We start from the raw sequence: 17,800 nt of genomic DNA on the forward strand, positions 1-17,800 counted from the left end.
CACCGCTGGGCACAACCGCAGAGCACCGCTCCTCTCCTACAAATCCATGAACTGTTGTGTAAAAAGAGAGAGCAAACAGAACCAAGAAATAGCCCAACTGTGCTTACCAACCACGGCCTTGCTGCCAATGCCACGGAAATGTTCAATTTACATTCGACTTAAAAATTACACAAAAATTAGTTTTGTTGGTCAGATGCACAGATTAATTCCACCAAGACAGACTTTGTCTATATGCACTTTATAAAGCTAGGCAGCCAAGCAAGCAGGCTTGCTTGATAACATGTCCCCTCATGTTATCAAAAGACAAGCTGCTTATCAGAAGCCAGGTATAAATAAAATAGCTAAAATTTACTCTCATGATTAACGTTGGGCCGCATCCTTTCCTCTGTGCAGAATCTCATCACAGATTACTTGCATCTCAGAAAACACAAAACATAATAAAAAAAGAATGCAAGTTACATTTATCAAACTGTGTAATTTTAATTGAGATCCATGTTTCTTTTGCAACAGTTTCTCAAAGGCTATGATGAAACACACAGATAATTTTGAATTAAACTAAATAAAAGCACAAATCCCAGAAAACAGTTCTGCATTTGAAGATGGAATAGAAAAGCCTGATTTTAACTAAGATCTATAGTATTACCAAGAGCAGTAGGGAATGTCCTTGCAAAAATTCTTCCCTTCATTTAAGGCTTTGAAAGTAAAGTTTCTTTAGGAGTTTGGAGCACCTCTAACTTCCAGCAGTAATTAAGACGTTCTTAGCATCCTTGACCATTGACAAACACTTTCTAAACAAATCTAACTTTACAGTAAAAAGCTATTAATCATATTAAAAATGAGATTGATCCTTAACACTGGAACTTGGCACTTAGTTGTCAGTCACTCAGTTGTTCCTAATACATTGGATGGAACAAATAATGCAACATTTAATGGTTGGTATTGTTTTATTGTCTAATATCGATTAAACTATTTACACTTCTACTTTTCAATCCACAGTTCAGCACTCATACCTATGGCTTTTATTTTTATGTTTAGCACATGTTTTTGTCAAGTGTCAGAATTTCATTTCAAGAAAAACAAGAATCTGATACCATATAGACAAGTCTCTATGTTTATGTTTAAACATATTCATTTTCAAAAATTATTATTTATAAAAGAAGAGCCTGCTCATAGGCCTTCTTCCAAATCTTCATGTTTATCACAGACTCTACCAAGCTTTGCCTACTTTTAAGTGTCCCTTTTAGGATGTTCTGCTGCCTCCAAGTGAAATATTTTCCCTCCCTCAGCCCCCTGCTTCTACTTTAATGCAAAAAGAAAATCAGTAACTGACAATTTCAAGCAAAAATATAAAGCACTATAACATTACCTACATTGCCTCTTACAGAACTAAGTTCTCAAAAACTCTAGAAACTTTGTGGAAATTTAACCCACTCAGAGTTGAAAAGGCACAGGATTTTTGTGCTCAGAAACCTCCAGCAACAGTGCTTTTAGCCCAGCCTGAAAGTTGAGATCTGAAAATTCACAGGTACGTAATTGCCACTTACAGCAGAACCCCTCAGATTTTACTGATTCTCCTACCACAGACATCCTGCAAATATATCCAAGACTTTGCTTCTACTGCAAGAGGAAAAGAGGTGAAATTATTCTTACATATGCCCAGGAATGATGTAAAAATGATACACGCTATTCATTGCTAAAAACCTCACAAAGTTGTCCGTGTCTGTGGTAGTTTCTCTTCCATGGCACTACCTGAATGGGAAAGTATTTTTCACATATGAGAGAAGTCTAATTGTACATGAAGAAAGCTAATTTTGGTCCACTTGTCCAGCTTCCTACGGACAGCATATTGGAAAGATGACCAGTGACAGTTCAAAAACCAATGTAAAAGTTAACAAAAATAATTTGGTATTTCATTCATTTCATTGTCCTAGTCATCCACTTTTGTATTCTGTGTGTCCACTAACTGCTGTGTTTTTAAGTCTTCAGCTTGTTCATGATGTTCCTTATCTGCATCATCTGTTTGATTATGTTGCTTTTCTTCTGCTTCTCCTTGATCAACACTTCGATATTCTACTTGTTCAAGGTCTGTTCCATCTATAAGTTCTGCCTGTACTTCTTCCATCTGTATTTGATTTACATGCTCAACATGTAACTGCTCCACATGAACTTCAGCACCTTGTTCAGTCTGAATGTGTTCAACTTCCAAGTAACTAATCTGCACCTGCTCCTGTAGTTCCTCCATCTGCGCGCCTTTCACTTGATTGTCCTGTATGAGATCCTGGTGCATCTGTTCCACAGTTACCTGTGCAGGATCCACCTGTACCTGAATTACTGGTAGGACATGCACTTGCTCAACTTGTTCTATTATTGTCATTGACGTTACTGGTTCAGCTTCCATAGCTTCCACTGGAAGAACCTCTTCTGTCACTAATAGTTCTGAAATATTGTGCATGTCTTTGAGATGCCTTCTCAGCTCACTGCCTTGCATAAACCACAAATCACATAAGGTACAGTGGTTGGGTTTGTCACCAGTGTGTATTACCAAGTGGTCTTTGAACTGATCCCAGCTGTTAAACACGCTGTTACAAACCTGAAACAAAAGATACAGTGTGTTAAACAGTGCCAACAGAAATATGACAAAATGTAGTGCCTATCTGAGATCATGGCTTCCCATTGTATAGCTTCTTGCTACTTAGATTCAAAAAACATATATGTTAGAGGTAAAAGCTGAGAAGACAGCTTCAGATGAACAGGAGATTTGGTATTTATTTATTCTTTTTTTAACAATGGTGAACTATTCTGAGTTGTGCATATGTAAGATACCTACAAAATCAATGAGTCAGTAGAGCATTTTAAAGTTTTCTCATCTGAAATTCACATACAATATCATACCCCCCATCAGTCCATGTCTGGCACTGGAGTTTTGGGTGGCAAAATATTTACACATTAATAGTGTGCAATGAAAGTGTAATACAAACTGCCGTTTTACTGACATTCTAGAAGAAGTACTACTGAACAACTTTTCCTTATCATCTTTCACTTGCCCATGACATTGTGAGGTTTAACAGGCTAGGCTGAACTCTCCCATTTTGTGATTTAAAAAAATCCCCACTTGTATGATTTCAGCAGATAAAACTATTAAAACTCCATCCCTCTCCTTCTTTTCCAGCCAAAAGTACTGTCTCAACTGCAGATATGCTGTTTTCACAAAGCACATGAGCTCCCTTCCTTCCCTCAGCTGGCATTGAAGGTAAATAGCTGGAAAACAACACACAGAGGCAGCAGAAATAAATAAGATGCAGGGTAGGGGAGACAGAAGAGTGGGGTAGAGCCAGGCTTGGAGTAAAAAAACCCACAGGCTCAAAAGTCTTTGTTCATGCAAGTGTTCTTGACTGTAGAAAGCAACAAGAACACATTTCAACACCCCTTCACTGCTGGCAAATAGTTTTGAAACAGAATGTTCTATCTCTTCATAACTTGCAGTAACAGCACAGAAGGATGATGGAGGGAGCATCTAACAGGGATTAACTCAAGAGCAAGTCTGTATAGTCGAGACAAACATCTCCATTTTGCTGTTGAAGTCAGCTAAAATGGGTTATTTCCACACTTTTTCCCCCCCCCAAGCTCACACTTCAGAAAGAGATTGCACATACAGTTTTTAAAATACTAATATTATAGATAAGCACTCAAAATTACTTAATCATACATAAAGATAATGGCTATCAGCAGTGCCCAGCCACATAATTACTGTTCTTGCCACACAGAATCTAATTCCGTATTCAAGGCATACACCTAAAGAGCACCAAAAGGACTCATCAAGAAAGCACAATGTTTTCTCCTCTTTGTTCAGTGAGCAAAGATTTATTTGTTCAAATTTAGTTCTAAAGAGAAAAATTTATTCAAGAATGGCGGCAGTTTCTGCAGGCTGAAGGGACACAAATCCACATTTGCAACATCTGTGAGAGGATGAGGAAGTTTAGAAAATGAGTTATGACTTGAATCAGTTCCTTAAAAGTAAAGTAAGATTTATCTCAACAGCTTTTCAAATGTCAGTTACGTATAGCGACCAAGTACCCTAGCTATCTCTACAGCATTTATTTTGTTTAAAAAATATTACAGATTGCCGTCATAAGTTGGAATTACTTTTGACACAAAATCAGTATGTTTGGCAAACAGAAGAATAATAAAACAAGAAATTAAATAATACTTTGTATTTTGGACTTTGGACTTCACTTTCAGTGAAGCATGCTCAGAAGGAAAAGACCTAGGTCAGTGTATCAAGAACTTTGAAAAGAAAGCAGAAAGACCAGTAAAATGGAGCCTACTCAGAAGAATCTCTATGATTTTAAGTATTACGAGGCTCCACATCAGTAATTCCATATGAAGATACTTACAGGTGAGAATTTATCTGCATATTCTGGTTGAATGTAATCCAAAGACCTCACTACAGTCTACAACTTCCTTGTGAGAAGAGGTAGACACTGATCTCTTCTCTGTGGTGATCAGTGACAGGACCCAATGGAATGGCCTGAAGTTGTGTCAGGGGAAGTTTAGGCTGGATATCAGAAAAGGGTTCTTCACCCAGAGGGTGGTTGGGCACTGGAACAGGCTCCTGAGGGAAGTGGTCCCAGCACCAAGCCTGACAGAGTTCAAGAAGCATTTGGACAATGCTCTCAGGCACATGGTCTGATTCTTGGGGCGTCCTGTGCAAGGCTGGGAGTTGGACTCGATGATCCCTGTGAGCCCCTTCCAACTCAGGATATTCTGTGATTCTATTTTATTTTACTAAAGTAGCTCTTAGAGATGAAAGCCCACTCTAACTGCCTTTCCTGGTCAGTCCTCCCATGCTCCTTGAAGGAGGGAGGTATCTAACCTCAGACTCAGCTACTTCCATTACCCACCTGACATTCGTACAGCTTCTTTCTTCCCTTTTTAGCGCCAGCTCCAGACTGACAGGCTGTCAGGTGACATTTGAGTGTGCTATTCCTAGCAAAACGTTCGTGGCAGTTTGGACATTCAAAGGGTTTTTCACCTGTTAAGACAGATACAAGGACTTGTAAGTGTTTAAAACCACCCCGTCTTCCTTCTAGTCTCTCTTCTTCCCCTCTCTCCCTCTTGTCTAGGTTGATAAATACACTGTAAAGATGTGGCCAACTGGATTATTCTGCAGAAAAAGAGATGGAAATAAAATATAAAAGGACAAAACCTTCTTTTTTCTTCTTTTAGAAGAAAACCAATGTAACAATTACTAGTAGCATTTAAGGTATTTGTGGAAATTATACTACTATTCTGGCAAATTTCTTAAAGAAATGGCAGCTATTTCACACTTTTCATCTGATAATAGTTACAATTAAAGAATCCACATTAGTAAATATAAAAAGTGACATATTAAAGGAGGAAGTATTTAAATAATACAGCCTTTTATTTTCAATCGCAACAGCTTATGCTTGAGAGCTGAAACTGAACTCCAGAAAACAAAGCTGGCACAGAATGATTGTGAAGTAACAGTGCATCAATACTAAACCAAAAAAACCTGCACCCAACTTTTCTCCAAAATACACTGAAGAGAAAGCACAGAGGGACATTAATGGGCACAAGCAAGATTAAAATTCCTTTCAGTTTGGCCACTTCATTTCAACCATGGTATCAAAAATAGAAGCCAGCTAAGCATAAGAGTAGGGGAGGCTGAAAGCAGGTCATTTTATTATCCAAGGTACTATGCTGTCATCAAGTAGTAATGAACAAAAGGTGGTGAATTGCACCATGCACAAACACAATGACATTCAAGCAAATTAAATTACAAAAATAATTGGAAGAGTGTGTTTCCTCTGAAGGTCTATAATAATCTGTATAGGTACTGACACCAACACCACTACTGAAACAAATGGATAATGAACTCCAAAAGAGGCAGAACCATTTCAGTGAATACCATGAGGATCAATCCTAGCTAGTTTGAAAGTCTGCATTTTCAGGAACAGTTACTGGATATTGAAGTGGAAAACCAATAAACCAATCTTCAGAAATATTTACAAGTTCCTAATTAGCTTTTCAAAAGAAATTCACAAGTAGCTTAAGTCTCATTGATACACCCAAAAGCTACAGAAAGATGTTAAATGGTGGGAACATTCCCCTCAATGGTTAGAAAATGCTACATTTTTGGAGAGTGTTGTACAAGAAATGCAGAGGACACTAAACTGCCTTCAGTCTTGCAGGTCAAAAATCACGGACTTTGCCCAAGCTATTAGTGGGATTGGAACTAGATGATCTTCAAGGTCCCTACCAATGCAAACCATTCTGTGATTCTGTGATACTACAGACCATGCATGGATCACAAGCTCCTGGACAAACTCAAACACAAAAAGCAAGTCCATGGGACCTGGTGAGATGCATCTGCAGGTCCTGAGGGAGCTGGTGAAGGAAGTTGTTAAGCAACTATCCATAAAATTTGAGGTTTGGCAGTCTGGTGAAGTTCAAGCTGACTGGAAATGCAGAAACATAACTGTTTCAAAATAGGGAAATACAGAAGAAGACCTGGGGAACTACAAGCCAGTCAGTCTCACCTCCATGCCCCAAAAATCATGGAGCAGATCCTCCTGGAAGTTAAGCTGTGAAGACAGGCTAAGAGCATTAGGGTTGTTCAGCCTGGAGAAGAAAAGGCTTCAGGGAGATCTTAGAGCACCTTCCAGTGCCTAAAGGGGGTCTACGGGAAGGCCGAAGAGGGACTTTTTACAAGGGAATAGTAGTGATAACGACAAAGGGGGAATGGCTTCAAGCTGAAAGAGAATAGGTTTAGGTTAGATAGGAGGAAGAAATTCTTTTCTCAGAGGGTGGTGACGCAATGGAACAAGTTTCCCAGAGAGGCTGTGGTGCCCCCACCCCTGAGAAGTGTTCAGGGCCCGGCTGGGGCTCGGAGCAACCTCCTCTAGTGGAAGGTACCCTGCCCATGGCCCCAGAGGGTGGCACTAACTGATGTTTAAGGTCCCTTCCAACCCAAGCCATTTTATCATCCTATTACTGCCCCATTGCTATTTTAATGTAATTGCTGGTATAGTGACTGAACAACAACAGGATCAAATATTTTTAGGACATTTTCTCACAGGCCTTTCAATTTCAATTTAGCATTCAACCAGTGCTATATAGAACTCAGAATTTAGAAAGCCTATAACTGAAAGGGAGCTTTTTCATTCACATTAGGAGACCACAGTTAAATGCTGATATCTGTTCTGATTTTAAGCTTAAGGCTTTTGAAAATGCTAAACTGTAAGTAATTAGATTCCGTATGTTATACTTATTAGATAAATATATATTTATGAAGTACTCTGTACCTCTTGTGATATGCTAACTTGCTTTGAATCAAAAATACTTTTTTGCAAGAGCAACCAACATACTACAACCAACATAGTATGTATTTTGGATTATCTGCCAAAAATTTTTTTAATAGACTTTTGTTAAGTAGCCTGGATTTGAACTGCTTATAATGGAGAAACACTCCCTGCTTTATAGGGGGTAAGGACTTGCCAAAGGCTGTTTATAAAAGGAACTTTTAAGACGGTATTGGGAATAGACTGGACACTGCCATATATCAATACTCAACAGTCCCATACACAGATACGTTCTAATTAAATTATGACATTCTAATTAAAAGGCTTTAACAATAACATGCTGCAAAAGAAATAGAGCTGCTAACCTCTATTAAATTTTTACTTATGATTCATGACTGGCATAATTAACAAAAACCTCTGGAAGATCAAGACTGCATACATTTTACATTCAGTTATCTGTGTCATTCTCAGTGTCTGTTCAGTCAGCAGACTTTTCAGTGAGATGAAGTAATCTCCCATACTACAAAGAAGAAAGAAGGAGCACAAATCACTTTGTTCTCAGAAGATGCCACCCAGATTTCAAAGAGGCAGATTTCACAGTAAAAACAGTGTACTATAATGACTAGAAATGTTTTGCCAGTTTTATTAGTTTTGCTTAATTAACCAAGAAAATTCAAATCATAGATGAGATGAGACAAGAGCAAGAGTAAAATCTTCCAAACAAAATGGTACAAGAAATAATTCTTTAAGGGTATTTTATGTCTAATAGGCATTTGCTCAGAAGTTCTGTTAGGTAAAGAAACACTCTAAACTGTATTCCACCAAGAAGATTGTGATTAAAATAATATTTCAACAGACACACTTAGTAGAGAATTTTGAAAATAAAAGTAGTTCTTCAGTTCGGTACTTTTGAAGAAGGGAACATGCCTTAAGGAAGTATTTTGAAAAATACCTTTAAGATTTAATAGACTTGACACAGAAACTTCCTTAGTATCTTCTGGTTTTAGGTGACTATTTTTAATCAACTCAATCCCTCAAAGTTTACATCAATGGAAAACAAAAAACCCACGAACAAACAAACAAAAAGACACACCACTGTTTTAGTTATAAGTAAAAGCGAAGTATTTCTAGCACTCAGAACTCATGTTTATTTCAGCATATTATCTATTTCCCCTAAACATGCAAAAGCCCAAAACATTAGAATGAAGGCTACAAGCACAGGACTGTGGCAGTGCTCTTACCTGTGTGTTTCCGGAGGTGCTCTTTAAAATGCCCAAAGTGGTCAAACTGCTTGTCACAGTACTGGCATACATGTATTTTCTTGCCAGGTCTTTGCTTCTTGCTGGCACCACCTTCATCAAGGTGGTAACAGGTGAGGTGCTGTTTCAAAGCACTCTCTCGTAGGTATCTTTTATTGCATATGTCACACTTGTAATTCTCAGTAGAGTGTGTTTTCATGTGTTCCTTAAAATGGTAAAACAATTTAAATGAACGGTTACATTTCTCACAGTGGAATAAATTGTTCATGTGTGACAGCTGAAGTTCCACAATTTCAATACCTTCTACCTGTTTGCACGAGGGGTCAGCTGCATTATCACCTTCTTCTTGGATCTGGCATTTTCTCTCTCCTTGACGATACTTGCTGGTGATATCTGCCAAAAGAGCCAAAGCAGATTCATCTGATGTACCTGTTGTCTGTATGTACTTTATGGATTGCTCTGCAGAAGCTACTTCTTCAAGGGTTTCAATGCTGTCATCTTCCACTTTCATTGTTCCATCAGCAATCTCAACCTCAATTTCAACAGGCTCTGATTCTGCAGATGGCAGTGTTTCTGTGATAACATTAGAGGTTTCCGCAATCTTCCTCTTTTTTGGTTTATTTTTACCTTGTGCTTCATTTGATTCTAAGGGTGATGAATTTTCTTTGTTCCTGAAAAGCATTTGCGTAAACATGGTTAAGATCAATTAACAGTGACATAACAACTCCTGCCTAGTAATTAACTTCTGCATCCAACACGCCCTAGCTGTTTCTCAAAGTTGAATGATGAGCACATAATCTGTGCGCACATCAAAAGCTAATTTGTCCTTAATCTATGCTCCTCAGTGCAGTAAAATGATAAAGTATTTTAAATAGCTCTGCTTGAATGATACAGAGCACCTATCAAGAAGAAAAGCCATTTAACCTAATAACATAGGCTTATGTAAAAATTTGTGAAATTTTGTAGTTGGAAAGAAAACTCCTCTAAAATAATGAATTCTTTGTCCTGCCTACTCAGAAAAAAGGTTCAAGTCCCTCCTATACCATTCACCTCTTAAGCTCTGGAGTGTGTGCAAGTGCCAGCAGTACTTAGAGCTTGTTAGAAAACACTTCAGCTGTGACTTCACACGATGGTTATTGTGTGGTTAACACACAAAGGTTAACATATCTTGTAATTCAGGAAGGCACACTGCTAATAGCTGATGCAAAAAAAGCCACCAGGATGTGGAAGGAGTATTCTAATTTAATTTTCTGGGCTTAAACACAACCATCAGTTCTGTGCTGCTCTCTCTGCATAACATACACACAACTCCCTTCCTCCAAAATGTTCAGGGCAGCATGTCATCTCAGACACAGCTGAGTGGGTCAATGCTTTTAAGTCATCCACAGCACTTCTGTACTGCAGGTTTTACTACTGATCACCAGTTACAAAAATAAGTGGCTATATTCCCCTCAAATAGATTGACTGGAGTAAGCTGTGCTTTTAACCTTCCTCTGCACCATGATGAATCCTTTCATGGAATGCACTCCCTATCGCTTCCAGGCCTTCCAGTAACAAGAGACAAGACTTCACCCAGTATCTCCAAGTCATATGTCAGAGGTGTGTCACTAACGATGTAGTGCAGGCCACAGTTTATAAATGGCACCTTACTCTGTTCACACATGGGAAAACAGAGTAGCTAAACCCAGTTTCATACAGCCTGGATTTCTGATGTCTACAAGATGACAGGTACATTGCAAGGAGCTCCAGCATCACATACCAAAAGCAACCAGTGTAGCATGCAGAAGGAATGAGAACATGAGAGCACTTTATGGAAGTGAAATGGAAGAAAGGGGATGAAAAACAGCATGATGGGACTGGCACCCACTTTTTTCAAGCTGGACTTTGGCAATGGATTACAGTTCCTGGTACTGGATAACAGGTGCTGCAGCAACATTTGATGGAGTATTGAACCCAGATAAAACTGACTTTAGCAGTTACGTTCATTCAAAAGGTTTGAGAGGTTAATTTCGCAGCGAGCAGTTTTAAGATCACTGCTTATTCTCTCAGAAATAGCAGAAAGTTGCGCGAAATCAAAACACCAGCACAAACTTGCTAATGTGGTCTGATTACCAAAGTCACACTGTCACTGCACAGCCAGCTGTCAGTCAGGTGTGGGCCATCAGGCAGCACAGAGACCACCTATCAGAGTCACAGCCCTAAAACATCAGCAACATTTACAAGCCATGGCACTTGTCATCAAGTTCTAGCCCAATGAACACGACGTTCTTTTTTTACCCTGGGTAATTCTGACATGTATGTTACAGTAGAAGAATATATGGTCCTACACAAGTTAAGGAGGTTCCAGCATACGGAACGGCACTGCAAAATACTGGCAGCCAGCTCTTGCAAAAGCCTTATTGCGACTCTCTCCTTCAGTGCTGGGAAGAAAAAGAGGCTTATGTGCTTACCTGATTTCAAGTGCTTTGATTGCTTCTAGCATCTGTAAATACTCCGCTGCTTTCCAAACATCATTTGCTTCTTCCTCACCTTGCACCATTAGTTTTGCTGTATAGGTGAACTCAATTAGGTGACGAAATGCCATGTTACTTACACCTGTATACAGGCAAGAGAAACAAGTTACGCTTAACAATTCTGCAGTCTCATCTTCCCAGTAAACCTTGCCCACTTGCCTGCACACCACTTTGATCACAGTACTGTAGATGCCAGTTTCATAAAGATGATACCCTTAAATGGCTCCATAGAACCACTGAATGGTTTGGGTTGGAAGAAACCTTAAAAATCATCTAGTTCCAACCTCACTCATGGTGGAATAAAAAAACATACTAGAGAAACACATGAATCTGGAAAAACTGTGGAGTTTTGCCATGACAAAGATAAAAGGAAGGATAAGATGAACCAAAAGCTGTTTAAATATTATATAGACTTAAAAATACTGCTCCTGAAGTTTGAAATGCTGCTCCAGGAATTTCATTTCCTCCCTGCCTACCACGTAAGTATTGCTCCATGTCTGTCATGCTCTTGCATCTCAGCCAAGGCATCTACCATTGGCCATCACTGGCAGCCTTTTTCAGCTGACCAGAACGGCTTTTCTCAGGGAAAACTTCTGTGTAGTATTGCTAGTCCTAAAAACATATACAGGGTCTGCCTGACCTTCATTAGCCATGCATTAGGGGAAAGAAGGGAAAAAAATAATGAAAAAGTACCAGATAATCTCACATTTTCCCTTCCAACATATTTAATACTGCTCTTTCTCACTTTGATTTTTCTTCAGGAAGGTTTTCTTTCCAGGGATGGTAGCTGTCTCAGAACAACTCAGGAACTAAGATCTAGAAAGCCAAGTGCTATGACCAAGCATGTTCAGGTGTTCAAGGTCAGGCTGGATAAGGCCTTGACCAACCTGGTCTAGTGGGAGCCATCCCTGTCCATGGCAAGGGGAGGTTGGGCCTAGATGATCTTAACATTCTATTACTCCAACCCTGAACATTCTATGATTCTATGCACTGGCCTGTACCAAGGATGCTACAATAACTTCCAGTTTGAGCACACAACTCTGAATGCTTTTATTTGCGCAAGTCAGATTACCTTCAATCTCCACCAAAGGCTCCTGAGTGAAATCTTGGAAGAATTTGTGGAAGAACTGGCTACAGGCAGCAAGAACTGCCTTATGAGCTTTGAAATGGTGACCTGCAAAGAGAGACAAAAATTTTGGTTTAGGGAAACACTCTAATAGTGCTATAACTCTATTATGTTATGTTATAGATATGTATAGTGCAGAATAAATGCAGATGTAGAAAAAAGGACCATCCAGTGTAAACATCTATTCCTGCAGCATACACTGACTGTGTATTTCCTCTCCCCAGTGGAGGCATGAACATTCATACGGCTAAATAGGACAGGGATAAAAGAAGCAACATGGATTAGAACTACACAGCTGCACACAAAACCAGCTTTGAGTTCAACATATGGATGTGGTAATGACAGAGAAGGAGCAAACATTCAGGGCAAGCGCTGTCGGTGAAGCTATGGCAGTCCCTGAAGAATAATTTTTTTTCTTCATTTGTTTACCACCTTCTAATCTGGACTCCGTAGGATCCTTTTTCTTCAAGTGAGTTGCTGCTATCCTTTTAAAGATCAGGTGGTACTCCTTTAGCTAAGTCTGTCATAGTGGACACTGCCTGCATTCCCTGTAGTGTTCATCCATTCTAAGACATGTTTGACATATGAAGCAGTCTTAAGTGATCTACAATATACCACCTTTTCTAAGAAGATAATAAGCAATTGTATTTTTCTCATTCTTTTAGAACAGTTCTTATGTCCTTAGAACACATAAAAAAAGTGTGTGCTTCTACAATTTTTGAAGTATATATTAAAACAGTAGACAGATACCAGAGAAACTGCTTATTCCAAGGTGTGGGGCTTTTTTATTTAAACACGGTATTTGTAAAAGTTTTCTGCATGCAGTCAGCCAGCTCAAGTCAGAAAAGAATATTTTAACCATGTTTTGGGAATGCTTAGCACACTAAATACAGCACACCAGTTTCAAGAAGGGCTTCTATCTGAAAATATTTAGCTTCTTGTTTGGAAAAGCAGAAGCAAAATTATTAATCACTACAATGAAATTTTTCAAGTAACTTGCACACAGGTACAGAACCAAGAATTTGTTCACAGTCTAACAGCTGACCCATGAAAAATCCAACATCATCCCAGCACAGCTTTCAGAATTTCCTGTATACCCACTGGTTCTCAGGCCTGTACATACCATCAACAATCAGAGTAATATCTGTAAACTGGTCCTGCTCACGTTGTTCATTCAGTCTATCCAAAATAACTTTATAGTGTTCAGGGAATTCCTGAATACATTCCATAGTTTCCTCAGCTTCCATGGCAAAAGGCCTGGTCTGCAAAACAAATATGGTATGATAGTAAGAATACTGTGCCACTCAGTAAATACTGTGCACAGTCAGGTTATTATACAATTGTGAACTAGCACTTTGCAGGGACTATAAAACCAAAGGAAAACCTGTCTTGCTTACAGGTTTTGTTAGCTGACAGGTAGGAAATGCCACAGTTAATGATGTGCAATATTATCTTATTTAGACACATGAAGAAACAGTCGAAGTGTACTTCTTTATCCTACAGCAGGGACCCACCACCCTCAAAGCAAATACTGCAGGGGTGCAACATCTCCACAGCTACTCATTCAACACTACAGCAGCATAATGTCAGAATCTTTGTACAGTTACTTCTTGCAATCCCACCAATCCACTTGGTTGATGAAGAGGTCTTAAAACATATACTTAAGTCACATTTTGCAGCTCATGAACATAAGATGTTTACTTCCGTTAAACATGAATGTAATAGAAAGCAATTTTCAACTTCCTGAGTGCATCACAACTGCCAGGGATTTCATTTGCTGTCAAGCTTATTAATCCATACTACTTATACTTCTTCCCCTCTAAAGTGAAATACTCTTTGCCAGCCTTTTGAAAGAGACACATAATGCTTATAATCCAATAGCCCTTCCTCCCTTGCTAACACAATAAACATAGCTGGGGGTGGGAGTTGTGGAGGACCTCAGACCTGGAGAGGTTTAGCAGAACTCCATGCATGTGGATGAGATGCAGACAGTAGTCTGCTGCTTATGCAAAAGAACCTCAGGAGAGCATGCAAGTGCTTCAACAAAAGCACTTCACAAATTACCTCCAGGCAAAATTACTTCAGATCCATGCAGCAACACTCATCTTCAGCTTCCACACTAACATGGCTTACACTTAGAATGCTGCAGAAAAAAAGAATTATGGAGTTCCTGTTTTCATCCCAAAACACACTCTTTCTTGTCTCCCAGAAAAAAGTCATCCATGAAGAACTTGTTTTGCCAGGAGCACGAAATAAGTAGAGCAGAAGCAACCACTTCAGGAAATCCAGCCCTACCTGCTATTGATACATTGCCAACCACAGAAATGTTGCCCACAAAAGTTGGATTCATTACCTGGTGTGCAATGAGCCAGTAATTACACACTCGAGGTGGCACAGATTATTTATTTCAGAGTTGCACAAGCCTGGGTGCCTGGTGGAATTCCACAAATCAAGTACCCAACTATAAAAACTTTTTACTAATTACACATTTTAGCAAACTAAGGGATTAATGTTCATTGGTTACAAGTAACATAGTTCTTTTATTAATTAGTATTCTCTCTTCTATTGGCTAAGGATTTTCTTGCTTCCCGTGCAAATTAGTCTGCATGCTCAGTCTCTCTTCTTTTGGGTCAGTGGGTTTCTCGGGTCAGTGGTCACAATCTCCCCCAGCCAGAAATACCTGTTACCCAGCTGGAGCTGATTCCAGCACAATTGCTGAGTTTTCTTCCTTATTTTGGGGTTTTTGCTACATGTCCCTGTGGCCCCTAAATTCTGTGTCCAGTATCAGAGAACACCCTTCTTCCCAGGCTTTGTTAGCCGCCCCATAGGTCTGAGATCACTGAAGTATGTCCAGTCGTACACCTTAAGAGGGCCATTCTACCAACAAGTTATTTGTTCTTCTAACACCTGGACATCACTTTGAGCTTGTTGGCTGCTCTCTGTTTCATGGATTAAATCTCCCTTCTTGTTGAAGAAGCTTGAAAGTACACAAAAATCAAACATCAAAGCACATCCTTTCTTAAGAAAATTCTACATATTCCATCTTTCACACCATAAACACCTGTCAGGGTCTTAAAGGGAGCAGAGGAGGCCAGCCTGCAGGGGAAGATGAGGTGGAAGGGAGCAGATGCTGCTGCTGCATTCTCTTCACCTCATCTGTAATGATGGGTCTAAGACTGACAACCAGAAGCTCCTGCTTTTCTTTTGCCATCTGGTATTTCACATTAAGTCTCATGTGGGAAGGTGTCAGCTACCTACTTCACAGTTTAATTCTTCTTGCCCATTTTTGACACATCGTAAAAGGGCAAATGACTTGCAATTAAAAGCGTAATTCCTTAAGCAAAAATTTGACCTCCAAATCCCATGATTTTTGCCTTACTTCCAAACTGATGGTAGGGATAAAAAACCAAACCCAAACCTCCAAATAATGGAGCAACCTTCGCCCAGCCAAACACAAGATACTTTAAGAAGTCTTTTTTTCTTACAACTCGTAACAAAGCAGTAAGAAACATACACCTTATGTTAGGCAGTACATTAATTTACACAGAACTAGTAAAAATGTGAATTTACCGTGTCTAAATGCAGCTGCATCATTCATTGAGTATTCTCATTTTAAAAACCTCAGTCATACTGCACAAAAAAGCATAACAGAACAGCACATGTTCTATAAGAGCATGACTGCTTTGGAGGAAGGAGTGAAAAGTACAGTTGGGAAAACAAAGCAGTCAAGGAAGACTGACAGAAGTGATCCAAATTCCCACGTGTAAGTGGGCTCACAGATGAGGGATGGAGACTGGACCGCTTCAATTGTCTATGCAATTTCCTTGGAAGACTCACTGAAATACTGCCTTATCAGCCTGTAACCCCGGACGCATTTCATATGATGTGCATGTAATTCGCAGAGCTGTTTTTATAAATCCACCTCAATGAAGCCATGTTACTATTACTATTCTCCTGGGCTTCATCAGGAATTCCTTGGATTTCAGGCATCAGATGTTTGTTTCCCGCACACGGATCCCACGGGAGCGCAAGCGAGGCAGTGTTGGGGCAGGTCGAGTGACCCGGAGGAGCTGATGCAGGCTGCCAGCAACACCGCCATCTTGGGAAAGGGGGACCCGCCCGCTGTGTACTGCAGAAGCAGGAATTCCTCATGCACACTGCCACACGTTTTCCTCAAAACCAACGCTCAGGCACGGCCAGGCCTCGATGCTGATCCTAATCCCGATCCCGCCCCTCGGCCCCGCAGTGCAGACCAAGAGTCGGTGCCGTTCCCACTGGGATTGTGGGCACAGCGGCCGCTAGGAGGCGCTCCCACCACCTCCGCCCCACCCAGGGCTCCCGCCACCCGCGCGCGCCTCCCGCGGGCTGCGGCCCGTGCGCCCCGCGGCCACCCGCGGCCTCATTGGCGGCCGCCGGTGTCAGTCAGCGCGATCCCCGCCAATCGCGAGGCGCAGGCAGGGCTCGCCCCGGGCGGTGAAGCCAATCAGCGGCCGCCGAGTGCCCGGAGCGGGCGAAGGCGGAAGGCCTGGCCCGCGCCCAGGGCCCGCCGGGCACGGCGGATCCGGGCGCGGTGCGGACGGCGCCGGCAGGCACGGGGGTACTGCGGGGTGCCCCGAGAGAGGACCCGACCGCTGCCGGCCCGAGCCCGGCGCGCGGCAGCGCCGCCGCCTCGTTAGTCCTTATTACGTCATCAAAGCGCGCATTAAATCGATCCCTTTTCAATTCCCGGCCGGGTCGCGGCCCGACGACGGGGCGCCCCGAGGGGTGGGGAGGCGGTTCCGCCGGGGACTCACCGGGAGCAGCTCCTCGCCGCGCTGGTTCTCGTTCCGCCGCCGCCGCTTCCTGCTGCCCAGCACGCTGGAAAGCGGGGCGCGCGCCGGCCAATCCCGACTCGCATTCCCGGCCTGCCCCGCGGTCACCTTCCACGCGACAGGGCGCGCGCGCGGCTGGGGCGGGGCCCGGCGACTCAAGGCGTGCCGGGAGTTGTAGTCCGTATGTTCAGTGTGACGCCTTCAGAGTGACAGAATGGGTCACGTTGGTGGGGACCAGAGCGGGTCCTCTGGTCCAGCCTCCCTGCTCAAGCAAGGTCATCAGAACACATGGCACAGGATTGTGTCCGGACAGTATCTGTGAAGTTAGACTCCACAGCCTCTCTGGGTAATCTGTTCCAGTACGTGGTCACCCGTGCTCTAAAGTTCTTCCTCATGTTCGGGTGGAACTTCCTGTGCATCACTTACTCCCTGTTGCCTCTTGTTCTATTGCTGGGCACCACCGAGCAGAGCCTGGTCCCTCCTCTGACCCCTCCCTGCAGGCACTGACAGACATTGATGATGTCCCTCTCAGTCACCTCTTCCTGAGACTGAACAGGCCCAGCTCCCTCTGCCTGTCCTCGTAACAGGGATACTCCAGTCCCTTGATCATCTTTGTTGTTCAACTCTGTTCCTCTTGCAGACACGGAATGCCTGTAACTCCCCTACTAGATGCATTTTGCAGGTGGATTTCATAGTCTGGCATGCCAGAACATTTTGGAAGGCAGGTGGTGTTTGGACCACAGACACCCCCACACACAGGACTCCTGCC

General features: G+C 41.7%; 1 protein-coding gene across 6 annotated transcripts; it reads right to left on the reverse strand.

The window, feature by feature from the left end:
* Positions 1–925: 925 nt before the first annotated feature.
* On the reverse strand, positions 926–17,146 carry ZNF131 (zinc finger protein 131). 6 transcript variants are annotated; one of them, XM_042028409.1, is made up of 8 exons: positions 15,791–16,556; positions 13,344–13,482; positions 12,167–12,268; positions 11,032–11,176; positions 8,889–9,252; positions 8,564–8,786; positions 4,902–5,032; positions 926–2,590 (listed from the first exon to the last, which is right to left on the reverse strand). In XM_042028409.1, the coding sequence occupies exons 1-8, from the start codon at positions 15,812–15,814 to the stop codon at positions 1,928–1,930; spliced, it is 1,791 nt and encodes a 596-aa protein (XP_041884343.1). In that variant the 5' UTR covers positions 15,815–16,556; the 3' UTR covers positions 926–1,927. The 6 variants fall into 6 exon arrangements, with proteins under 6 accessions (XP_041884343.1, XP_041884342.1, XP_041884340.1 ...); XM_042028408.1 differs by adding an exon at positions 14,285–14,363 and having other exon boundaries at positions 8,564–9,252; XM_042028406.1 differs by lacking the exon at positions 15,791–16,556 and adding an exon at positions 17,014–17,146 and having other exon boundaries at positions 8,564–9,252.
* Between the last annotated feature and the right edge of the window lie 654 nt (positions 17,147–17,800).

This window comes from Corvus kubaryi, unplaced genomic scaffold (genome assembly GCF_017639235.1).
Source record: "Corvus kubaryi isolate FWS band 111438036 unplaced genomic scaffold, C.kubaryi_AGA036_p1.0 37308, whole genome shotgun sequence".
Lineage (NCBI taxonomy): Eukaryota > Metazoa > Chordata > Aves > Passeriformes > Corvidae > Corvus > Corvus kubaryi.